Raw genomic sequence first — 24,525 nt, 5'->3', positions numbered from 1 at the left:
CTATACGAAATATACTATGTACCAACACTTGCATTGGCTGTGTAGTAATATCTAGTGTCTAAAAGCCCCGGTAGCCATTAGACATGATCCGAGATAGCACCCAGGAACCTGTTTATATGTACATAAATAGTCGCACTTTTTTAAAATTGCGCAAACGCCGCTAGCGCCATCATAGTTCCGAAACTCATCTTGAAGGGACGGTGCGAGTTCACAGCCTTCTGCACATCAACCTTCTTCATGATCTTCTGGAGACGCTCTAGAGGAAGAATGTTATACCCCTTGGAAGCAGCCCACTAAGTGACGAAGAAATTAGTCATTATCAACAGTCAAAGAAGCCGACGCATAGAGCTCGCGAACGGAAGCTCTGGAAGAACACAAACATACCTCGATAAACACAATACCCATACCAAGAACGACAACCAGTACCCGCGAGAAAGCCCTTAGTCCAACACCAGCAACAAGACCCAGCACACTCCCCAAACTAACCTGTCGCATATTGTCCGGCGACAGGAAGGCAGCCTTCGCCTGCTCGGCGATACCCGTCCGACCCTGCTTCTGAAGAAGAGGATCCTCGGGCTTGACAGCCCAGCCGGAATCAGCATTAGCCTGTGACTCAGGCCGGTAGTAGGGCGCGCTGTATTGGCATTGGATGGGGGCAGCGCGGAAGGGGGAGAGGGGGTGGAGAGCTGCGGCGGAGAGACCGATGCCGAGGCCTAGACCTAGGCGGACGATTGGAGGGGAAAAGAGCTGGAAGGCCATTGTGGGAGAGCTTGAGATGTGGAGAGGACGATTGAGTTTAATTCGATGTTGTGATGGTATATGTTGAGAAAGGAGAGCTTCTACAGTGTTGTTGCTTGGGGTCGTTTAGATGCCGCGTGATGTCATAGATGGTCACCGGCACCCAGGTGCTTGTGGGGCGCATGGGGATTGGCTACACGATGTTCGCTACATACTGTAGGCGATTCAAATCTTCTCTAGACTTCCGCTTAACAGAAGTCGTGGATCTTGCTCTGCATCTCGACTGTTTTCTTTCAGAGCAAGGTACCCGGGAGCATAGAGCTCTAGGCCAGCTCGAAGATACCTCGGTTCAATTCCGGGGCGCATTTCGAGTTCCGCAACTCAGTATTCAAAAAATTTGGAATTGACGCCTCCGTGTCCATACTTTAACGATCAGGGGGTGGGCTAGTATTGGCTGGTAGCGATATTGAGGCGTGTTAGTGAATTCAGCCCCCAACCCCGGCATTTTACTAATAAATAGAGCGTCGAATGAACGGCTAACCAACGTGATTTAAGATCTATATCGCATTTCGATAAGTCACTTCTAGGAAATAGACAAACTACTATATGTAAATATACGTACACATACTTTATATCGTTAGTGTAGTGTCTATCACTGCATTGTCCGATTCACAATTCCCATAAAGCATTTTGTAGACCCACCTGGGCACCGTAGATGCCTCGCCAGCCACGCTGAAATACAACCAACGCCACTCAAAGCCACACACATACAAGTGTAGTTTGTACGTGCATCAGATTTTGCGCTCTGATTCATCCTATATGTTATCTTGGTGGGTCAAAGCACGGGATCTCGAAGCACTATCTTCAGCGCTGAAACTCATCCCCTGCAGTTCTTTGGGCTATTTTGGTAGATATTTGGCAAGATTCGATACAATTGCCGTCTTTGTTAGACGCACAGCCTCTTAGCGCATATGTGCGACTTAGAAGAAATAGTTTGATAGTCCTTCTTTGAATATCCATTTAGTTCAACATTAAATCTCTACGATCAAAGAAGTGCCTTCCCAGCAATGATTCCCCCGAACGTCAAAGAGATAATCGAATTGTTTGCAATAGAACGAGAACAGTCCTAAAGTACTCTGTCCAATCCTATAATGAAAGGACCGGATGTTATACTATTTGGGTATAGCATCGGTCAGTACGGCATTGGACTAATGCGCTTTAGCTGCGCCTCCATTACAGGGATCAATATGGGGCTAAAATAAGAAGATAACGTACCCAGTCCAGAATATACAACCTGGCTCCCAAAATATGCCATTTCCAAAGTTATTTATATGCGGCCATTGCTAGCTTGCATGGAATATTCTGTTTTCCCTCTACAAAACATTTTCCATTCCAACAGACCGAAAGGAGCACTAGTATCATGTCCTCACCATTTGACGAAGATGCCATGAGCCAGCTTCAGTCTCAACAATCGGAGCTACTAGACAAGATTGACGAGCTGCGCGCTATAGGCGTTGGGGGTCTCGTTGAGCTTCCCCAAATCATTGTCTGCGGTAATCAGTCCAGTGGTAAGAGCTCTGTACTGGAAGCTATCTCCCGGGTGCGCTTCCCTGCCAAGAGCAATGTCTGCACTCGGTTTGCGACCGAAGTTGTTCTTCGTCGAAGTCCACGGGAGACAATCGGTGTATCCATTGAGCCTGGGAGCTCTAGGATAAAAGAGGAGGAACGACAGAAATTGAGGGACTTCACCTCCGGGGCCTTTTCCTCCAGTGGAGATCTTCTCACGTTAATCGACCAAGCAAAGGAGTGTATGGGACTTTCTAGTGTCGATCCACCCAACTCAGGGTTCAGCGATGATGTGCTGAAAGTCGAAATCTCGGGCCCGGAACAGCCAGACCTGACTCTTGTCGACCTTCCAGGGCTCTACTCTTCCCATAGTAAAGAGCAAAGTGAGGAAGGAAGGTTGTTAGTTGAGAGATTGACTGAGAAATACATGAAAAGCTCCCGGAGTATCATTCTGGCTGTGATCAGTGCGAAGGCCGACTACCATATTCAACCAGTTTTGAATGTCGCAGAGCGCTTTGACCCTAAGCACGAGAGAGTCTTGGGGATTATCACGCAGCCCGATATTCTCGAAGCCGGATCGGACGAAGAAGAGGACTATATACAGTACATCAAGAACGAGAAAGTCAAACTGCAACTTGGGTGGCATGTGCTGCGCAACCGGTCTTTTGAGACGCGCAACGTCTCTGATGATGAGCGAGATTCCCAGGAGATGGGATTCTTTGAAAAGGGACGATGGAAATCCCTCTCTCGGGAGCAAGTTGGCATCGAAAGCTTGAGGCGTCGCCTCAGCAACATCTTACTTACTCATGTCCGTCGCAACCTTCCCGGTCTCATTGCAGATATACAAGAGAGGATTTCGCAGAATGAACTGGCCCTAGCAAAGATGGGGACATCGCGTACAACTCTTCATGAGCAACGGCAGTTTCTTATCAACATTAGCAGCAGATTTGCGCGCATCACAAGTGAGGCTTTGAATGGATCATATACCGATGCTTTTTTCGGTGGATTCCAAGATCAGTCTACAAACAACGGTGAATTTGCTTACCGCCGGCTGCGGGCGGTCATTCGGGAGCTCAATGAGAATTTTGCAGAAGCTATGGAGCTTCGTGGAAGTCGAGTGTATATTACAGGCAGTGGATTTGGAGCCAGATTAGATGACTTCCAGCTTCAGCAGGCGAGTAAGAGGCCCTATATGAATGGTTGGAAGCCAGAATACGTTTACCCGGAGGATCTCGAGGAAGAGATCAAGAAGTTGGCTCGCGAAAGTCGAGGACTCGAGTATCCAGGCAGCCCAAATCCGCTGCTTGTGGGAACCATGTTCCGCCATCAGAGTGAACCTTGGGAGGGCATCGCCAAGGATCACATAATGAACTCCTGGGCTTCGGTCGAGTTCTTTATTCAACTGGTGCTGAGAGATATCACAGACGAACTTACCCTGCCTTTACTCATGAGACACCTAATTTCGCCGGAGTTGGAGGGTATGAAGGAATCCTTGCTGAAAAAGCTCGAAGAGTTGACTTCGTACATCAAAAGTGGCCATCCACTACCCGTGGGGAAACCGTTTCTTTCTGAAATCAAGGAGTCCAGAGCAAAGCGACAACTTGCTGTTCTTATGCAGCAACTTGGCTTTTCGAAGCCTTCTTTGGGGCCTGACGTTCTAGGAAAAGAGATTGATGTCCATGATCTAGAACGTGCGGCATCTGTATTGCAGACTTCCAGTGATCAGTATGCGGTGACAGAGATTGTTGCTCAGATGCAGGCATATTATGATGTATGATGGACAAACCTACCCTCAAAAAACAGAGAAGATCCAACTAAATGATCAACAGAATGCAATTTTGACTTTCATCGATAACGTCGCCATCCTAGCAATCGAGAATTGCCTTCTCCGCCCCCTAGAGCACATATTCACCGGCCAAGTTGTACTTGAGCTGGATGATAACGAAATTAGCAAGATTGCAGCTGAGCCATCAACCACTCAGAAAGATCGTGAACGCCTTACCGACGAGCTCGAAAAGCTACGGAAGGGAAAGCAGACATTGAATGCCTTCAGTGCAGATGGGTCATCACTACGCGCGCCTCCTACCTTAGGTATCAGTATTTGAATTACCAATCTAGGCGATATCTAACTGATCTGGATATCATTGTACCAGGAAACGCAACCCACCAAACTTCGATTCCCATCGTTCAACCCAAGACGGACAATGACCGGTCTAAAGGTAAGCTACAAAGATTTTCAAATCCATGATCTCCGGACATCTTTACACAGATCGCTGACCTACCGGAATTTACAGCTGAAGGAGACAATCCGCGCTCTTCTGAATCCACCCAAGACTCGGCGCGAGAAGCACCGGTCCCTTCAGTAAAGACTGGTATGTAAGGTTTTGGGCACCAATGGCACCAATGACGCTTTGGGTCGCTAATTATTCATACCAGCGGACTTTTCAAGTATCTCGCCGGCTGTGGCTTCAAATCAAAATAAGTCATCTAAGCAGTGGTTCTCGCGCTTGCAGGGGATCTTGGCGTTCTCGATGTACTCGATGGTGTAGGCGCAAGGCGGCCTTTCACCCTCCATTTCTTCTCAACCTGGGCAGATCATAGAACTCTCATATACCCATGACAGAACACCCGTTCATAACTCCTTTGGTATTCCCAAGATAGCTGATTCCAGTGGGACACACTCTACATTCGCACTACCCGATAGAACTGGGCATAGTTTCTCTAAACAATCCGCCACATCGACCACTTCATTTGGGTAAAACGCTTCGACCACTCCATTTGGGAGAAACCCAAATAGATCGCTTCGAAACATAAGACAATGTTTTCGAGTACCCAAGGAAATGGAGATAGACAGTGTGTCGGAGAATGCATGGATCGGCTAGCTCTAATACTTGGCCCCTGTAAACAGATTCTATTGGAAAGATATTAATACAGGTGTAAATGGTGATTATCACATCATTTGCATGATACACACCTTCAACAAATATTCCCCTGAGGTTCGCAGCTCCATCCTGCTAATACGGCATCCTTCATGCTATATGCTGTAGCTATTATATATAAGCCCTGGGGGGGCATACTAACAGTGACCTGATTAGGAGCTCCAACTCGGATCGAGACTATGCGCAAGGAAACGATGCATGAGACAAGTGCCGACGTCGGCATTTGGATCAATGACGCTCTATAGCCCAGGACTGTACAACAAGCCCGCAAAAAATGAGATTGATAGTTAGACACCACACTTGCCCGTGTAGAACAGCACATAATTGTGATTCCGATAACACTACCTGATTTCTCAAGAAACAGAGAATAACTAAGGTTTCCGATTATATAACTTCGCTCAGCGATGTAACTTTGAACGCAATACTCTGTGTGGACAACCTTATTATACAAGATAGATAATTTCCCTGAATGCATCTACAAGGTCTCTATACACGTGTGTGCGTTTTAGAGGGTACATGGCTGTTGTAATTCTTGGGCGGTTACAAACACGCCTCATAGTTAATTATAGCCTTATTGACCCGAAGCCAAGTATTGTCTAATATTTCGGCTTTAATTAAACAGAGATACTCAGTGTGTTCCATAGTATGTTCTACAGGTATGTTCTTGAACACATGCTCGAGAAATCAGACCGCTCTAATCAGAAGTACAATGGCAACGTCACGTAAATGCGGCTAGCGTGGTGCCGGATCGATAATACCTACCCAAATAGGTCATGATTGAATTGACCAGTCATTTAAAGGAAATATTTCGAAAGAAAAAAAATTGTAGCAAAATAAGACTATACTTTATGTCAATTAAGATTTGAGACAAACAAGAAAAAAGGTGCAAAAAATTAGTCGCGCCCGGGATCGAACCGGGAACCTTCTGAGTGATTCAAACACTAGGTGATGTGAATCAGAAATCATGACCATTAGACCACGCGACTCATGTATTGAATACCGGGCATCATTGGCTACATAAACTACTTCAAAAAGGAGTGTTGATCATTGATCCTCGGGCCCATAGCCGAAACCATGGATTGATCTAAATAGATCCTACTATACCAAACATGAGAAGTCCAGTTGTTATCTGGATTATCACGAGAACTCAATTGGTACGGGAATATTGGGAGTGAAACTGATGTAATGCATCCAGCATAGCCGCACTGCCACAGAAGGCGGTGCCGGTTAAAAATAACCCTTCGCGACACGATTGACGTGGAGCAGGTGGAGTTATTCAAAGGCACGGGCACATTCCTGCTCCTCACCGCACCGGCATCATGGCCCTGCAGGGCTTTTTCTGGCCTAGCCTGAAATATTTTCTTCCTCCGTAGAATCAATTTCACGACCATCAAAGCGATCAGTTTTCTGAGAACCTATGCCTCAGATTTCCAACACACCGGAATCTTTGCTTCCTCGCTCAGATTCTAGAAATCCAGCAACCACATGTAGAGGCATTACGGCTCAAGGCCGGCCCTGTCGCCGGGCCTTGGCGTCTTCACCATCTCCATCTCCAGCATCCACTCCACGAAAGAGAGGTGCTCAACATGAAATACCAGACTTGGTCTCTCTGTACTGCTGGCAGCATCAGGACCAAGCGGCATCATCGTCACCCACGATAGTGAATGACACCATTGCACCGATCAAGCCAAGAACCAGCATTGACACGCTGATGGACCGACTCGGCGTGCTAGATCTCAAAGATGAGAAAAAGCAAAAGCGGCGAACCCAGAGCGGGTTTGGTGAAAAACGCCGGCCTCGCCCGAAGAAGACATTCTGTTGCTTCGATATTGCGGATGAGAGTGGCGCAGATCACCGTCCGGCTAGACCAGTACAAAAGCCTATGCAGACTCGTCCGTCGCAGGCTACACCTACTTCGCAACATCCGCACCAAAAAGTGTCTGCTGGACGTCCACAAAACGGGCGTGTCCCTTCATCAGGACAGCAGGTATCTTCCGCTTCACAGCCACATTTGCGGCCTTCACAGCCCGAGCCAAGAAAATCCTCATCTGCGTCACAAACTCAGTCTCTATTGTCATGGATTCCCTCAACACTCTCTCCACAGACAACCTCTTCAGTACTCACGGAACTAGCCAAGCCAATCTCCAGTGCTGACGAAGAGGGCTATATCTATATGTTCTGGGTAACGCCGCCGACTACAACAACGCGCAGTGACACAGAAGCCTCAGTACCAAGAGAAATCGCTTCATCACTGCTCCCAGGACCAACAGGAAGCAACAATCTCCGTCCACCAATTCAGCCTCGTAGTGTAAGCGACGCCATAAATGCTGCACGAGACATCAATGCTCTGACCACAAACCCAACATCCACCACGCCAGGTACGATCCGTCTGAAAATTGGACGCACAAGTAACGTGCACCGCCGCATGAATGAATGGACTCGCCAATGCTCCTACGATCTGACCTTGATTCGGTACTATCCTTACACACCATCTTCATCTGCGTCGTCTTCCCCAGCTAGGGTGCCAGTATCTAAGCAAGCAGGCCGCAGTAATGGTTCTGATGCCGTTCTAGTACCGGGTAGAAAGGTCCCGCATGTGCATCGTGTGGAGCGCTTGATTCATCTTGAGTTGGCAGATATTCGGCTGCGTGACCTTGGTCAATGTCCGGAGTGTGGTAGAGAGCATCGGGAGTGGTTTGAGGTAGAAGCTAAGAAGGAAGCGCTGCGGAAGGTAGACGAGTGTGTGCGGCGGTGGATTTCGTGGGCTGAATCTGTGAATTGAGGTGCTTCTATGGAGTGGTGGACGCGGAATGGACTTTTTTGATTAGGTAGTATATACTTGCATTTTGCATTTGCATTGAAAATGGACATGGGCATAAATATATATGGCGGGCAATAAGTCAAAGGCATTGGAACGATGACTTTTCGGATTATGTTGTATCTTTGGGAGGTCGGGTAGAGAGTCCATATTCAATAGTGACAATCTAAAGTGTTCTTTCTTTAATTGCAGCTACCAAGAGCTCTAAGGCTTTAGCAAAATTCAACAAAAGTCATTCAATACTTAGTACTGTAGGCAACACTAGCTAGGTGTACTATAGAGGCAACCCCAATGTAAAGTGACAGATGGAAGGGCGATCATTTCTGGCCTTTAAAAATTGTCATCGCCGTCATTTCCACGGGTCCTAAATTCCATTAAGCGAGGTGGACAACTGACATCACGCGAAGAGACTCCCCGTAGCATTAGTAGACCCAGGCACACAAGCGCCACCATCAAACATTGCATCCGCGGCCGATGCCCAAACAGTTTCTTGATCAAATACATTGTCCAGAGTATAAAATCGGCGACACTCGGCAGCCTCGTAAAGAAACTGCAGAGGAGTGTCACTATCATGAGGACCGTAGTTATTGAGAAGGTTAGTAGAACCCGCGGGAAAAACGAGCGGAAACTCCGCGATAGGACGAGGGACAATCTGATCCCACCGCGCAAGCTGTTCTTTGGTCAAAAGTGGCGTCGAAGTGTTGAGTGACTTTTCCGCCGCTTCTTTGTATCCTGCGAAGAGCTCCCCATTTACACTTAGACCTATCGCTAAGGCTCCTCTGGTGCCTCCAATACCCTGCATCGGCCCGTTCTTGGGACGGCCACCGAAGACGATGGTACGCACGCCTTCCTGCTTCATAAGCGCAGCGAAGATCGAGCAGGCCGATGCACACACGCCATCTGTAATCTATGCCGAGGTAAGTAGAGGCTTAAGGCTTGAAGTGGTAGTAGTCACATACAAGAACAATATCTTCAGCTGCAAATAATGCCTTTGACGGATCTGCAGGAGCATCTCCGTAGCCATTGATGGGATCATTGGGTGTCGAGATGGCAGTTAAATTGGCGGAAGTCAAACTGGACGAATTGACTCCAAGGATCTCGTGAGGGCCGTACAGATCTTTCCAGGATGAGAATCCGTGTACCTGATCAGGCTTCACTTCGCCCTTATATATGAAAGGTCTAATATCATTTGTGGCATTGTTGGGAAGCCTTCTGACGGCTTGGCCAACCAGGTCAATTGCTTCATTAGAACGGAAGCGAGTGGCAGCGTAGACATCTATCTCAGGGAAGAAAATGCGGAACAAGTTCTGACCAGCAAGTGGATTTCCACCACCATTGCCAGAGACATCAATCAAGATCTTCTTCTTCCCCTTTCTACTTGCCTGCTTGACAAATCCACTGGCAATCTTGTTGAATTCAGCGTTTTGTGCGACAGTAATGGAACCCTCAAAGCTGGTAACGGCAAGAACGCCAACATCCTCCAGATGGGAAGTATTTGGGAGGAAGCCCATTATCTGATTGAAGTCATCGCGGATGAACGGTTTCGGATATCCACTGGGGATAGGTGAAGGCGTCTCGCTTTCAGTGGACCCCAAGGAGGATGAGTTGCTTGGAATGCAAAGTCCTGAATACATTTCCTTACTATTGCGGTAAGGAAAGTCTTGAACTGAAGCGACTGTTTCAACTGTCATGGTCGAACCGTTGGCGAAGCGCAATGCATGGAACGCGCCAGGCCACTGATTATTTTCGCTGAATGCCCCGGGCCACTCACCAGCAGCGCCAGAAAGGTCTAAGCTGACTGGGTTGGAAAAGAAATTCAAGTTGTATCTACACGATTCAGTAAGAAAGGGACGCTATCGAAGGAGCCAATAAAGATTGAGCTTACAAGGTGTCCCAATCTTGGCAAGAATGCACTATAGGTAATCCTTGTATGTAGTCGGCAACAGAACGTCCATTGATAGTTTTGATGGGGGACACGGGACCTCTACTAGAGGTCCTCAGGTGAGTAGCATCCTCTAACTCAAAGTCAGCTGGTACTTCAACCGAGGCGCCAGTATAGAACTTACCTTTGGTATAAACCTCGGGTAAAGAGGTTCCATCAGAAGAGATTGACACAAGTGGGACTGAGTTCTCAAAGATGAAAAGTGACATAGAGCATAGAGTCACGGAGAAATGAGTTTGATAAGCTGAGATACTTAGAGCTTTGAGCTCCGCATCAAATTCATATTGGCTATTATACTCTCCAGCAGCAGCGTTTTGCTCAATCTTGTCAAGTTCGCCGAGAAGGTCAGTAGGTGGCATCTGATAGCCGGAAGGTGGGTTTTTCAAGATTTCGATGTCGGATTCAAATTGTACGAGTTTCCGATACTCTTTAATGAATGATGCAGCTCGCTTCGGCTCGAAAGGAAGGTCTTGAAGACATTTGAGCGCCAGAGTACCGGGAATCGTAATGCTTTCAGCTATTTACAATTAGTAACATTTTCAAACGCAGGGTCTTCAATGTTTTGCATACAGTTGTTCCCATGTTGAACAGCAAGTTGATAAATTTGTGCACAATTGTCATTCTGTCGAGTTTGGTTCGGGATAATACTAGCTTGGGCAGCTGTAAAAGTCCCCACTAGGAGCAAAAAGACATGTTCTGTCCGCATAATGCTGATGATAATTCAAGGCGACTATTGTTTTATGAACCATCATCAACAGGACATCACATTTTATATGTACTTTATACCCTCCAGAGCTGTGAGTTCCGAGATTCCCGGCCATATTCACATTATTAGTCCACTCAATTTGTCCACTTGAATCAACGCATCCACAAGTTCACCACTTACATGATGGAGCATTGAATTTGCGGGTAATGTTTTGGAACTTGATGCCGATTTACCCATTAGGTCTTACTATCAACAGCATATGGTAAGGCTTAATGGGTAGATCGGCATGAATTTCTATCGGGCGCTCTGAGGCTGAGGCCAACGCGTCGCCAACGCAGGGCTTCTATTCGTTCTTTATACCTCATGAGCGATTTATTAATATGAGCCATTTGATAATTCCCTTTAGACTATATCTCCGTGGACTGATGCAATCAAGCAATGAGTGCAAAATATGGGTGCAGCGATCATTGTCACCGCGGGTAGTTTAGTTGAGGAAATCGGCGAATCTTAGGAGTATGTGGAATCTATCGTTGCTTTAATTCCGAGGTTGAAACCTAGGCGTCCACTACAAAGGTTTCAGTACTGGGCTGCCAAATATTTATACGTCACAAAAAGCTCGTGAAGCTCGGGCTTTCTTTTTATAAATCCAACAGGACGCCTAAAATCCTTGAGTTCCCTATTCCCCCCCCCCAAAAAAAATCCGAAAGAATGACGTCGTGAAATTGCCGGGCGCAAGATTTACCTCTGATAATGTCATTTCCTAAATAAAGGACTCCAGATTACTATATATATTAATCTTATCTCTACTACAATGCAGACATATTCAAGAATAGCATTCTTTCGAAGAACTGCAACTCAAAATTTAGTAGACCCAATTCTAAGCTACAAAGATATTACAACCTAGCCTAAGTTCTTCTATAGAGAATTATATTAGTCTATTGCTCATACCTGCTAGTTTTTGCTAGGGAAATAGAAGTAAAAATTAGGTTTCAGGGGTAGCTAGGATCTAAATTTATGATTGTCTACGACTGCGGCTCTGAAGAGATAAAGATGGGCAGAGTCTGAGAAGGGGAATTAAGAAGTATCTTATAAGCGCTTAGTCGTGATGTGCGACTTACGATGGAAATGGGTATATTGTACCAGTGGGTCTGTATAGCCTAGTGTTTCTGGCGAAAGCAAGAGAAAAATTTGCTGTGTGAGTAGCCAAGGTCTCCCCAGGCGGACTCCGGGCAATATTCCGGGGTGTGGCTTTAATTGAACACCATAAAATCTACTTGGAGGCCTCACTAATCGCATTCAGCGTAGCGCACTAATTTGAACTCAGACAAAATACTATCTCATGTATTGAAGAACATGTCATCTTGCTTGATTCAACCTTTCTAACACGTATATATCACTCCATGGAGCCGTAATATATATCGGGATAAATAACCTATGTAGTGGAAGGCAAGGAGCTACCTGAGTATGTAATCAATTACAGTATATGACCCCGAAGTTTGAATACCGAGCTCTACCTGGTACCGTTCAATATACCGCTCCTGGGAAATTTATGAGCTGCTGTATCAAAAAAAGACTAGTTGAATATCAATTTAAGCGATTGTTTACGTAGGCAGTGGAGGTGATAATTATCTGAAGCTAAGGATGCAATGAGTGCAAACATCTCCGGCGTTAACCGTCCTATGACCTCGCGACCTCTCACGCTTCAAGCTCGTTATCAACTTATCTTTTACTCCCCGCGCGCAGTTAATTTTTGTGTGCAGGTGACCGTTCCCCCCCCACATCCTTGTCCCGCAGCCTCTCCACCTTCTTAGCCCATGCTCTTCTCGCATCACATTCGCCTTCCTTGGACTTCTTTGCGATCGCTCAGGTCGCCTCTCAAACCGTCAAGGTTCTTCTCCACCTCCCATTCACGTTTCAACATCGAAATGGGGACTGTGGACACTAGCGCCCGCCTTTCGAAGCTGAGGCAGCTGATGAAAGAGCACAAGGTGGATGTGTACAGTATGCCTATGTCTCTTGTTCAGACCCATTCAGCACAAGAACCAGCGTTTTAATCATTGAATAGTTTCACCCTCCGAAGACAGCCACCAGTCCGAGTACATTGCCCCGTGTGATGGTCGCCGAGGTTAGCAAACCACTCTACTTGCTCCTCCGGATACACGCTTACGGTCGACCGTTTTTCAATTATAGAATTCATTTCGGGCTTTTCTGGTTCGGCCGGCACTGCGGTCATCTCCCTGACGCAAGCGTCGCTATCCACCGATGGACGATATTTCAATCAGGCTGCGAAGCAGCTTGATAACAACTGGACACTACTGAAGCGCGGAATCGAGGGTGTCCCGACTTGGCAGGAATGGTATGGCCTATACATGATCCTTGCTGGAATTCTGCTGGACAAGAAAGACTGAGTACACTGCAGGACAACCGAACAAGCCCAGGGCGGAAAGGCCGTCGGCGTGGATCCGTCCTTGATTACTGCCTGTGAGTGCCATGATATCGCGGTATGCAGATATCATAATTGACACAAAGATTTAGCTGCCGCACGGAAACTGGCCGAGACCCTTGAGAAAAACGGATCGACACTTGTGGGAATCCAACAAAATCTGATTGACTTGGTTTGGGGTAAAGACCGCCCCGCGCGTCCGAGTGAAAAGGTGCGGGTGCACCCGGTGAAGTATGCCGGTAGGACCTTCCAAGATAAGATCGCCGATTTGCGCAAGGAACTGGAAGCAAAGAAACACGCAGGCTTTATCATATGTAAGGTGCATTTATTGCCGGCTTCTGATAATCTATCTAACAATTGCTAATAGCGACGCTGGATGAAATTGCCTGGCTGTTCAACCTGCGAGGAAGCGAGTATGTGATCCTTTTTGCCTTCATGCGATGTCATTGAAGCACAAGCGACTGACCGCTAGCAGTATTCCCTATAATCCTGTGTTCTTCTCCTACGCCGTGATCACTCCAACTACTGCAGATCTTTACGTTGATAGCGACAAGCTTACTCCTGAGGTGAAGGCTCAACTTGGTGACGATGTGGTTATCAAGCCATATGACTCCATCTTTGCTGATGCTCAGGCCCTGAGCAACGCTAGCAGCCAATCCAAGGGTGAGGCACCCGCTAAGTTTTTGTTGTCCAACAAGGCTTCTTGGGCACTTAGCCTTAATTTGGGGGGCGAGGACCAGGTTGAGGAGGTCCGTAGCCCGATCGGAGACGCAAAGGCGATCAAGAACGAGGCTGAATTGGAGGGCATGCGCGCCTGCCATATTCGGGACGGTGCTGCCTTGTCAGAGTATTTCGCATGGCTCGAGAATGAGCTCGTTAACAAAAAGACTGTGTTAGATGAAGTCGATGCTGCGGATAAGTTGGAGCTGATTCGTTCCAAGCACGACCTTTTTGCTGGTCTTTCGTTTGACACTATCTCATCTACTGGACCTAACGGTGCGGTGATCCACTACAAGCCGGAGAAGGGAAGCTGCTCGATCATTGATCCCAACGCTATCTATCTCTGTGACTCTGGCTGCCAGTATTTTGATGGAACGACCGATACTACTCGTACTTATCACTTTGGCCAGCCCACTGAGTTTGAAAAGCGGGCGTTCACTCTTGTTCTCAAGGGCTGCATTGGCATCGATACCGCAGTTTTCCCTAAGGGTACCAGCGGCTTTGCTATTGATGTTCTGGCTCGCCAGCATCTGTGGAAGGAGGGATTAGACTTCCTCCACGGGACCGGTCATGGAGTCGGTTCCTACTTGAATGTCCACGAGGGCCCTATTGGCATTGGTACTCGTGTCCAGTACACCGAAGTTCCCATTGCCGCCGGAAACGTTATCTCGGATGGTTCGTCACTTAACTCTTCAGGCATCTGAAAATTCATTCCAGTACTAACTTTTGCTAGAACCCGGATACTATGAGGACGGCAAATTTGGAATTCGTATTGAGAGTTAGTCTCCTCGGGTCTGATTCTGTATCTTGCATGCGCTAACGCTTTCCTTTCAGACATTATCATGGCACGCGAGGTCAACACTCCCAATAAATTTGGCGATAAGCAATGGCTGGGCTTTGAACACGTTACTATGACGCCGATTGGTCGCAACCTGATCGAACCCTCATTGTTGAGCGATTCTGAGATCAAGTGGGTGAATGACTACCACGCAGAGGTTTGGGACAAGACACACCACTACTTCAACTCGGACGAGTTGACCCAGAAGTGGCTGGAGCGGGAGACCAAGCCAATCTCCAAGTAAAAGGGAAGGTGGCATTTGTTCCATACAACCCGACGCCAGGGCACATATTTATGTAGGATTGTGAAAATTAGCATCCCATGAAAAATGCATCTGTGATACAAGATCGTAAATAAATATAAATTGTAAATACAGCAGCACTTTTTGGGTTGAGTTCAGTGGGCGACACACCGGAATGCGGCCGCTGAAGCTCATGTGGAGCCTTCAACTTCGACTTCCCCATCCCGCCTCAGGCACCCACAACTCTGCCATTGATTACCTCCACATCGATTGTCTTTTCCAGCACCCAGAACCCTGTGGCCAAGAATGGTCGCAGTTTCTTTCTGCCTACGAACGCGCGCAAGCTCCAGAACCTAAAGCACGGAGTTTCGACTAACACCAAACACGCCCGTTGCGGTTCCCCGCCTGACCGGCCCCTTGTCGCAGGCGATCACATTATCGCCCACCACATAGGCATCCGGCCATATAGAGCGCAAAACATTGGGAATGAGTGGGAGAAGCGGCTACAGTAACGGCAATGGCTACGGGTACCCTGATACCAGCCGGTACGACGATGGCCGATACGGCAGTAACGACAGCCTCGGAGTGAACGGGTACGGCGGACGAGGAGGAGGCAGCAGTGGCTCGAATGGAGGAAGCCGAGATCACCGACCTGGTGGATACGGTGGGTTTTATGCCGAATCGAGCCAGTCGTCGTCTATTTCACCGGGCCAGTCGCCGGAGCGGAGGCGTGACATGTCGGACCGGGAGAGACAGCAGCCAACTTCTCAATCGACATCGAGGTCCCGGCCGAGAGACGGTGGCTCCGATATGAGATATCAGAGTGCGAGGGAGGATCGATCGACGGAGGAGGCCCGTTATGCAGATAATCGCAGTCATGACAGGCTTGTGCCTGCAATGGGTTCTGCTGTGAGCAATACCGGTGGAAAGCAGTCTGTAGAAGGTTTGTCGGTGCTTAATACTATCCTGCCACAGGCTTGATTTAACAAATTGGCGTTATAGAGGTGTTGCAGGCGATTCAACGCGATTGGGATTTCATGACGGATGATGAATGCATCCCGGTCAATGTCGCTCTGAACTTGATGGACACGAGTACATTGGGTAAAGCTGATAGGGAGCCGGAATTCTTGCAGATGCATGCTCAGATTCAGCGGACCCTAAAATCAATTGTGAACGGTAGGCTTACTTGTAATATTGCCGGCATGAAATGATGCTAATTGGCTCACAGAACATCATCAGGGATTCAACAGTTCTATTGGTACATACCACAAGATTCAATCTAACATCGCCAGCTCACAGGGCCGAGTACGCAACCTCAGAAACTCCTTAGATGAGGCAAAATCTGGGTTGTTGTCAACAAAGCCCGAGCTGAAAGGGTTGGCAACTTCTTCTCAGAACTATGATGACATTCTTCAATTGTTTTCCCAGATTGAAGAAATTCAATCTCTCCCAGAGAAACTTGAGTCTCGAATCTCGGACAAACGATTCCTTGCGGCTGTCGGAGTACTCCACACTGGGCAGCGATTGCTACGGCGGTCTGAGCTCGAGGATATCGGTGCTTTGTCCGACATACGTGCCTACTTTACCAACCAAGAAATTTCGCTTACGGACATCTTGATCGAGGAGTTACATGATCATCTTTACCTCAAGTCTCCCTACTGTGCAGATCGATGGAGGGCGCCTGCTGCAGAGGGAGAAGCGAACCCAACTAACTGGACGAGCAATCGATCCTGGGAACGTCCCGTTTACAGCTTCCTATCTAAGTTTGATGCTTCTACGCCAATGGTCGAAGATGCATCTCGAAACCCGGAAGCTGATACCTTTTCTTATATCCAGCTATTGATTGAGGCTTTGAGTAATATGGGCCATCTTGACACTGCTATTGATCGGATTGAGCAACGCTTACCAGTGGAGCTATTCACTGTGGTCGATAAAACAAATGCCGAAGTCGATGCTCGGTATCCCACCCCGAACCGCAGCTATTCTTCGCACGATAACCAGCTCAAGTCTAATTTGCCCACGGAGAATATTGAGCAACGCGGCCATGTGCTTTCTGAGTTCCTATGGGCACTCTATGCCAAGTTTGAGGCAATTGCTGAAGGTCACAGAGTTGTGCATGATGTGGTCTCGGCAATTATTGGGCGAGAAGGCCCTACGAAGAGCGACACGCTCGGTGCTGGATTCAAAGAACTGTGGAAGCTTTTGCAGAGCGAAGTAAGATATCATTTAACCTCAGTGTATGCATCAGCTTCACTAACAGTCACTAGATCCGGTCCTTATTGCATGACTACCTCGCGACCGATGGTGAGGCATCATTTAGATCTCGAGGGGAGGAGGCGGATGCCCGGCGGAATTTCAACTCGGGCAACCGGGATAAGAACAAGGTATGTACTTTCAATAAAATAGATATGGCCGCTTACATGAATTTTATTACAGAAGATGTTCAAGTTATCCGATATTGACCAGAACTCGGAGATGAAAGCCGAGCAAGATGAGCTGGACGAAATCCTCAAATCATCAGTTCCTGGTTTGGTATCGAAATCTAGACAAAAGGCAGCTGCGGCTGATGCCACACAATCCAAGCAAGGCAACTCAGGGACTGGTCATAAGCTTCTTCTTGAGCCAAGCGTATTCAACATGAGGATTCTCCTCCCGCCATCGCTATCCTTCATTCAGCGCCTCAAAGACATTGTCCCAGTCGACTCGGATATTTCCATGTCCACATTGACTTCATTCTTGGACGATTTCATGGTCAATGTGTTCCTCCCTCAATTAGATGAGACTGTGACAGATCTCTGCACACTCAGCTTCATTGCCGCTGATGCATTCACCGAGGATCCCCAGTGGACCAAAGTTTCACCTCGACCAATTTTCAAAGTAGGTTCACTGCCTTGCATATTGCTTCATGATATCTAACGATTTCGCTTCCAGGGAACGGTCAAGTTCATGACTATTGTGCGCGAGTTTAGCAAAATGCTATCGAGTATTCCGCACGACCAGGCTTTCACACAGCTTTTGATCGACCAAATCGTCACGTACTACGACAAGTGCTGTGGCTGGTATAAGGGTTGGTCAGTCTATATCTAGATATTTGCCTGTTACTAACGTGATACAGCAATGGTTACCAAGGTTTCCGCTCGCAACCATGGAGGCGAAGTACGACTGAAGGCTGCTGCATCATTTGCCGAAGCTGGTGACATCCATGATGTAGTGGATGAACTATGGCAAGGACCCGGCGCCAAAAAGAAGACTCTCATTGATACAGTAAGCGTTAATTGTTTCGTCCAATTATTTTCATTTCGAACCGAAGCTGACGGACGAAGGAAATCGACCTCCTTCTGAAGAGGACAGATAGTTCACCTTTGGAGCCCTACGATATTATATCGGACCCAAAGACAGTCGTTGCTCTTTCACTCCTATACAACAGCATGGTAGGCACTTCATCTTATACACACACCCACCACCCGCTAACCCCTTTCTAGCAATGGTTGGGAAGTCACCTTGCAAAGATTCGACTGGTCGTCGATGCCTCTCAGGAAGTCAACCCATCAAAGGTGACCGCAAATGGCCGCCCATCCCGCAGATGGACCCTTTTCGGAGCCATGAAGCCCAAGCGAGACAGCATCAGCCAACCAGTACATCTCCCCCTCAACCACGAGACAGCCACAGCCTTCGACGAAACAGTGCAATCACTCCACCGACTCGGATCATATGCCCTTCTCACTCTCCACATCGACATCCGCTGCGGCATTATCCACATGTTGACGAGGACAATGTCCGGTCCCAACCCGCCAACTGTCCGAAACTCAGAGCCCATCACCCCCACTCCGAGTCCAACAGAGAATTGGTGGCATATCATCTTGAACCAGCCCACGGCCGCATCCCCGACAATTCTCCAGTTAAACGGTGATCTAATCGCATTCGATACCAATATCTCTACGTACCTCGGTTCCGCTGAGCGGTGGTTCATCACATCCGGCTTGGCACGGGTGATTGACCGTGTATTCGTCGCTTGTACACGCTACATCGGTGCCATGAACGAGAACGGTGCTTTACGACTGCAGCTCGATGTCCTCGTTCTGCAGCAAAACCTGAAGAACATCATTATCGACCCGACCGCTGACCCAGCCATCGAACAAGAAGTTGTCGCTCTACCTCGTAGCGCCAAATTCCTGGATTGGTTCTTGGAAGGCGCGGAGAAAGCATTGGACTACGCGAACGAGGAGAAAGGGGCATTCGCGGCGCAGGGCGATAAAGCTCTGGCTGCTGGAAATGGTGAACCGTTCACGTACGACGAGCTTCGTGTTCTGGTTGATTTGTGCTTTTCGGAGATCCTGCGCGGTCCACGTGGTGCGGAGAATCGGGAGGACTTTATGTCAGCGAAGAAGGCTAGTGCGGATGCTTTGCTGCGTCTTAACGAGGTGATGTGGGATGCGCGATGATGTGTAGTGGATCTAAGCCTGTCTCCCATACCTCATAGCTCGAAATTCATACCATTGTTTGCTCTTCACATTTTTCAATATAGAATTTGACGAATTCAGGTCAATATTACAGGCTTACACTGATTACCTTATGTCTACGTCTTGATCACGTGAAATAATTAAATCAACTTCATTATACCGACAGCTCCATGGCTTCCAGTAAAAAACCCCCATCCGAACCTAAATTTCGCCGACCCGACCGTAGTAATAAAACCAAATAACAGGGCGAAAAATGACCAATAACATGCACAAGTGCAAAGAAGAGGGTGAATAGAACAGTAAAAAAGTTCAAGAGAAACAAGATATACGCCATACGCTAGTAACACTGGCGTAAGAACATCGGCCGCCTTGTATAAAGCAGTGGTGAAAGCATAGCAATATCCACCAGAACAGAAGTGAATAAGCAACAGAAAGGGTAAAGGATAAGGCAGTAATCAAACCCAGAGAGCAGGGTGAGAAACAACAGGCAGAAAGAAGAACGGGGAATGAGGGTATGTTCAATATCTTAACCACCGAAAACAGAGTCGTAGCACATGCGAATGAAAACTATAACAAAGACCTCAGAGCTCAAGTTTACTCCATGTCCAGAGTCTCCAGGTCCTTGGCTTCGTCGTAGTCGTCAAACTCAAGGCCTGCATCACGGCAGCGCTGGAGCCACTTGAGAGCGATGTTGTTGCGTCGGCCGACCTCGGCCTTCAACTTGGAGTTGGATGTGCTGATCTCGGTGATAGCGTGGTTTGTGGTGAGGCTGTGTTGCTCGAATCGCTCGTCGATATTCTTGCGCTCTTCCTGGAGCTGGCAGATATATTCGATTGCCCGCTGTAGTATGGCGCCCTTGTTCTTGTCGCAGTTGGGAACAAGACGAGCGATTTGGTTGATGCCTTCATTTATGGCCTCGCGACGTCGACGCTCAACTGAAACAAAACGTTAGTGCCGGTGCGGACTAGTCCGGGGATATAAAAAGCCGACGTACCCTCTTTGTGGTTGTTCTTGCGAATCTGGTGCCATTCCGGAGAGCCGACAGTGGGCTTCTGGTTCATACTCTGTGCCTCACGTGCAGCATATACCGCGGCAGCAGTAGAGTTGTGGTTGTGTGAAGGGCCCATGGGCGGCTGACCCATATCATCGCCAAAAGTCAAACCCGAGGTCAAGTTGTTGGCATCGAAAGCGGCATCAGGTGGGGGCGGGTACTTGTGCTGGGGAGTGTGAGCAGCGAGAGCAGCCTTCGCGTTCGCAGTAAGAGCGTTATCATCTGACATGCCATTCTGCGGGCCAACGTGTTGAAGAATCTGCTGGTCGATGTTGAGTTCTGAGCCGGTGTTGGGCAGACCGTGCTCGTAGTTGAGAGAGTGACCGAAATTGTGCTGGTTGTCCATACTGCCGTTGCTACCGTGTGACGAACGATTCATACGTTGGGGATCGTGTCCCAAGTCGTCAGATCCCTCGCGCTTGCGCTTATGGACATGCCCGTCGGGACTGTTCATGGATGGATCAGACATCATATGTGAAAGCCTAAGGTGGGAGGGCGGTTAGTCATCGAAAGAGGGGAAAAGCAGGGTAAGTGTAAAGCAGAAAATTGTTTCAGAAAAGGATTCAGGATCAAGGTGTCCGTGAAACGCTTGGATTAGTGAAGTGGCCGGGCCAGCCCGTCCCCGGGAGGATCGATCGTCACTCCCTAGGGTAAACAGAAAGAAAAAACGCGTGAAGTCGACGCGCCCGTTGAGGCGGATGGCCTAACGAACGGTCGGGATCAAGCGGTTTCGTCGCCAGGAAGGCCTTGAGTCATCAACCGCATCGCGACAGTAGCTCTACATAGCTCTGATTCGCCTCAGGGTCACCCTGAGGCTCTGTCGCAAGCCATAGATGCGCGCGAAGACATCAGAGGCGCGTCATGGCTGCGGGCGACCGAGGAAATCAGGCAAGGGGGATCACAGTCCAGGATTGGAGAGGTCGCGGTAGCATCACAGCGCGACATGGGGAGGGGGGAAGGGAAGTGCATTCGGGGGTCCGATGGGGAGATTCGTTACCTTGGATGATCCTCTTTATCACCTGACAAGAAGTCACCTGCCACGGACAATAACAAGACCAGAAGTCACGTTGTTCGCGATATGCGAACTCCAAAAAGAACTCCCCAAATTGCAGGGGAAGAAAGAGAGGTAAAATGGATAGCTGGAGAGGAGATCGGTTTGATAATCCACTCGAAAACGCAGATATTACATGCAAAAGGGATGCTTTTGGAGGGGGGAATCATCGAGTCGAGGTGGACTCACGTGGAAGGTTTGAGGAGAAGCCGATACGGTTGGCGGTAGAGACCAGTCGCGTTGAATATCACCTGATCTGCACCCGACCCAGGCAGGTATCCGGTACCCGTGACACAGCCGCTCGTAGATTGACTGCTGGAATATCAAAGTGTTCTCTACTTGAACGACTTTTTATCTTTCCCTTCATTTTCCGTTTCATTTTCATTTCCATTTTCTCTTGGAAAGATTCACACTTTCGGATCATGTGCAATAGTCCCGTGCCCCTCACACACACTCCGTGATTCGCATCACTGATTGGTTGATCGACCACACCATCACGTGTAGTTAGCGGGCACGGGCCACTATCAGTCCGGATCAGGCAAGTGCGCTATTTCGGGCAGAAGTATAGAGTATAGAAGCAGCGATAAGACACGGTGCGCCCTTCTGTTTCCCAGTTTTGGGGCCGTCGTTATCACTTGGATTCCCTTCGCCGATCATGAACCATCACATGTTTCAGGTCGACTTCTCATCCTGTGGATCCGGGGTTGCACTGGGTCAGTGGGCTAGACTCTCTCAGTATGTGAAGGATCGCCTGGTCATAAGACTCTCGAAATAAAGTGGATGTGTGTTCTGCAGAAATAGTCGATCTCCCATGCGATCATCCTGGCCAAGATTGACATGGCTGATATCACTAGCCACTAGCGCAGAGGGGTAATCACGATTATAGAAAATAAACGATTCCTTCCGAACAATGGAGATCAAATCGTAGCATCTCCAGGGTCCTCTCTATGAATACATGTAACCATATGGATATCTATATGTCATCTATTTGCATACAAACCTGTACATCGCCAACCACTAGTCTTCTACTAGTCGTACTAGTAGGCAACCAGATGCACATCCCCACCTCCACACTCCACACAATCACAAAGTCCCAACTCCACTGACGCGTTTCGTCTCGGAATGTCTCACTCCGAACGACGAAGCCCAAAAACCATTTTCGGGTCTGCCGTGGTATCCGCGAAACAAATACCTTCTTCCTGCGCTCCAAGCTGATCCCAACAGAGGATCTTCACCTCCATCTCTTTCTCCGCCTGTACTCCCTCCCGTGACCCCAACCCGGCCCGTTGCGTCACCGCAACAACGGCACTGGTCCCCGCATACAGCGCCGGTGGCTTGGTATCATCTGCCGCCGGCTCTTCACCGGCTCGATTGGCGAAGACGATCACAACCTGTTTGGGGGTATCCTCATCATCCACATTTCGTGCATGCTGCATCTCTTTCTCCAGGAGCGGCATGAACCGCTGGAGCCAGTAGCTGAAGGTATCCATATCCGGTTCCCGGTTTAATGCATCTAAGATTTCGCGGCTGTGCATACTCAGCCAAGCCATAGAGAGAATCACAAGCTGAGACTGGGAGTCCAAAACACGCGAGGCAAACTCGTAGGCGGCGTAGGGTGCTTCGAATTTGTAAGGATTGATATCCATACAGATACCGAATGATGTTGCCACTTTTTTGCTGGATGGTGCGGACCCTACTACCTCACCGTCGCCTTTATCGCCACCTGCTGCACCTCGGTGGATATCACCCACGAGATCTCCGGATGTACGCTGTGCATCATCCCGCGAGTGGAAGTCAAGCTCGTGGAACCCCCGCTCCACATTCCCTTCGGCCGCCCACGTCTCATCTGTGTAGTACAAGAAGCACTTACGGTAGTTGTGGATAACCTCGCCGTGCTCGTCAACTACCAAAAGGGAGTTGTAGTATTTAGCCGGGTCTGTACCATTTCCAATTTCGATTTCCGGGTACCCGATGCAGACTTTGCATTTTAAGCGCTTGGCTGTGGCGCGCGCCCAGGTGGCGCTGCGGCCTGTGCCTGCGGGCTCAAGATAGGGTTTTATGGCTTCCAATGAGGGGAAGTTGTATCCTATAGTGTTTCTTACTGGTGAGTGGGTTGTACTTTGGTACATTTGGACAACATGGAGAGCGCATGTGCTTTACTCTCGAGATGTGTAATGTTTGACATGAAAAGGGACATCTCTTAATACGTACCCGTCAATGCTAACTCAGGTAAAACCAAAACATCAGGTCTCAGTCTCTCAATCTCAATGGCAGCGGTGAGACCAGCTTTGGGATTCAAGCTCCGGCCAGAACCCAATGAGAGAAGCTTGCCTCGGTTCAAGACTTCATTAGCGCGTTGGATGTTGCTCTCAACATCACCCAGCTTGGGGGCGAACTGTAGTGTCGCAATACGCATCTCCTGGCCCCGCGACGTGGAGAATTTCCGCAGTGACTCGAGATGTTTGTTGCTACGTAAGCGGCTGACTCCCTGTGAAAAGCGATGGAGGTGTAGGGTTGAGATCGGATGTAAAATAGATGTTGCCTTGGGAGTTGTTTTCAAAGCCATGTAGATAACAAAGTTTTATACTTGGGCCCTGTCGTTCGGTCCCAATGGCAGTGCATATCTGCAGAGTGGATCCCTGCCGCGGACGTCTCTATGCTACGTCAGACCATCACGTGAAAAGAGAAACACATGACAACATTGAATGAGCCGCTATAGTGAATCCACAGGGAATCTAGACTTGATACATGGCCTTATGGCAAGTAAATGGTGTTTTGAATACATCGAACGGCTGATAGACTTACAGAGTCACAACTTATTGGGCCACATCAAAACACTCTTAAGCTGCATAAGCAGGTACCCGAGTATGAACAAGCTACTGTAGTTACGCCAAAATTGAAAAGATGACTAATGTTTCATCCATATTGTAAGCTTATTCGGAGTATGCAGCAATAAAAAAACAAGGGTATTTACTGCAAAGGTACCGTCAAACACCATGTGAATATGTGTAA

The 24,525-nt window shown here is 48.3% G+C and overlaps 8 protein-coding genes across 8 annotated transcripts; 4 read left to right on the top strand and 4 right to left on the bottom strand.

Annotated features, from left to right (window-relative positions):
• Positions 1–140: 140 nt before the first annotated feature.
• On the bottom strand, positions 141–759 carry N7484_003535 (uncharacterized protein; the record flags this gene model as incomplete). The annotated part of the gene is made up of 2 exons (XM_057113955.1): positions 141–293; positions 385–759. 2 exons carry the CDS (start codon positions 757–759, stop codon positions 141–143), a joined length of 528 nt encoding a protein of 175 aa, XP_056974095.1.
• A 1,399-nt stretch (positions 760–2,158) lies between these two features.
• N7484_003534 (uncharacterized protein) lies at positions 2,159–4,409 on the top strand (the record flags this gene model as incomplete). The annotated part of the gene is made up of 2 exons (XM_057113954.1): positions 2,159–4,075; positions 4,134–4,409. 2 exons carry the CDS (start codon positions 2,159–2,161, stop codon positions 4,407–4,409), a joined length of 2,193 nt encoding a protein of 730 aa, XP_056974094.1.
• Positions 4,410–6,660: 2,251 nt separating this feature from the next.
• N7484_003533 (uncharacterized protein) lies at positions 6,661–8,025 on the top strand (the record flags this gene model as incomplete). The annotated part of the gene is made up of 1 exon (XM_057113953.1): positions 6,661–8,025. The coding sequence occupies one exon, from the start codon at positions 6,661–6,663 to the stop codon at positions 8,023–8,025; it is 1,365 nt and encodes a 454-aa protein (XP_056974093.1).
• A 433-nt stretch (positions 8,026–8,458) lies between these two features.
• Positions 8,459–10,709, bottom strand: N7484_003532 (uncharacterized protein; the record flags this gene model as incomplete). Its single annotated transcript, XM_057113952.1, has 5 exons — positions 8,459–8,968; positions 9,021–9,888; positions 9,947–10,076; positions 10,128–10,520; positions 10,574–10,709. The coding sequence occupies 5 exons, from the start codon at positions 10,707–10,709 to the stop codon at positions 8,459–8,461; spliced, it is 2,037 nt and encodes a 678-aa protein (XP_056974092.1).
• A 1,814-nt stretch (positions 10,710–12,523) lies between these two features.
• Positions 12,524–14,954, top strand: ampp (aminopeptidase P; the record flags this gene model as incomplete). The annotated part of the gene is made up of 9 exons (XM_057113951.1): positions 12,524–12,710; positions 12,775–12,834; positions 12,900–13,065; positions 13,129–13,190; positions 13,245–13,466; positions 13,520–13,565; positions 13,628–14,547; positions 14,606–14,650; positions 14,707–14,954. 9 exons carry the CDS (start codon positions 12,524–12,526, stop codon positions 14,952–14,954), a joined length of 1,956 nt encoding a protein of 651 aa, XP_056974091.1.
• Positions 14,955–15,437: 483 nt separating this feature from the next.
• Positions 15,438–19,393, top strand: N7484_003530 (exocyst subunit SEC8; the record flags this gene model as incomplete). The annotated part of the gene is made up of 9 exons (XM_057113950.1): positions 15,438–15,894; positions 15,954–16,127; positions 16,180–17,165; positions 17,219–17,335; positions 17,388–17,828; positions 17,883–18,018; positions 18,067–18,215; positions 18,275–18,382; positions 18,434–19,393. 9 exons carry the CDS (start codon positions 15,438–15,440, stop codon positions 19,391–19,393), a joined length of 3,528 nt encoding a protein of 1,175 aa, XP_056974090.1.
• Positions 19,394–20,005: 612 nt separating this feature from the next.
• On the bottom strand, positions 20,006–20,934 carry N7484_003529 (basic helix-loop-helix domain-containing protein; the record flags this gene model as incomplete). The annotated part of the gene is made up of 2 exons (XM_057113949.1): positions 20,006–20,346; positions 20,406–20,934. 2 exons carry the CDS (start codon positions 20,932–20,934, stop codon positions 20,006–20,008), a joined length of 870 nt encoding a protein of 289 aa, XP_056974089.1.
• Positions 20,935–22,640: 1,706 nt separating this feature from the next.
• Positions 22,641–23,929, bottom strand: N7484_003528 (putative protein N-terminal asparagine amidohydrolase; the record flags this gene model as incomplete). The annotated part of the gene is made up of 2 exons (XM_057113948.1): positions 22,641–23,599; positions 23,725–23,929. 2 exons carry the CDS (start codon positions 23,927–23,929, stop codon positions 22,641–22,643), a joined length of 1,164 nt encoding a protein of 387 aa, XP_056974088.1.
• Between the last annotated feature and the right edge of the window lie 596 nt (positions 23,930–24,525).

The sequence above is a fragment of the Penicillium longicatenatum genome (assembly GCF_028827895.1).
Source record: "Penicillium longicatenatum strain IBT 33135 chromosome Unknown contig_2_segment0_segment0, whole genome shotgun sequence".
In the NCBI taxonomy this organism is placed as follows: domain Eukaryota; kingdom Fungi; phylum Ascomycota; class Eurotiomycetes; order Eurotiales; family Aspergillaceae; genus Penicillium; species Penicillium longicatenatum.
The sequence above is the reverse complement of the archived record's forward strand: the minus strand, read 5'-3'. Positions and strand labels throughout refer to the sequence as shown.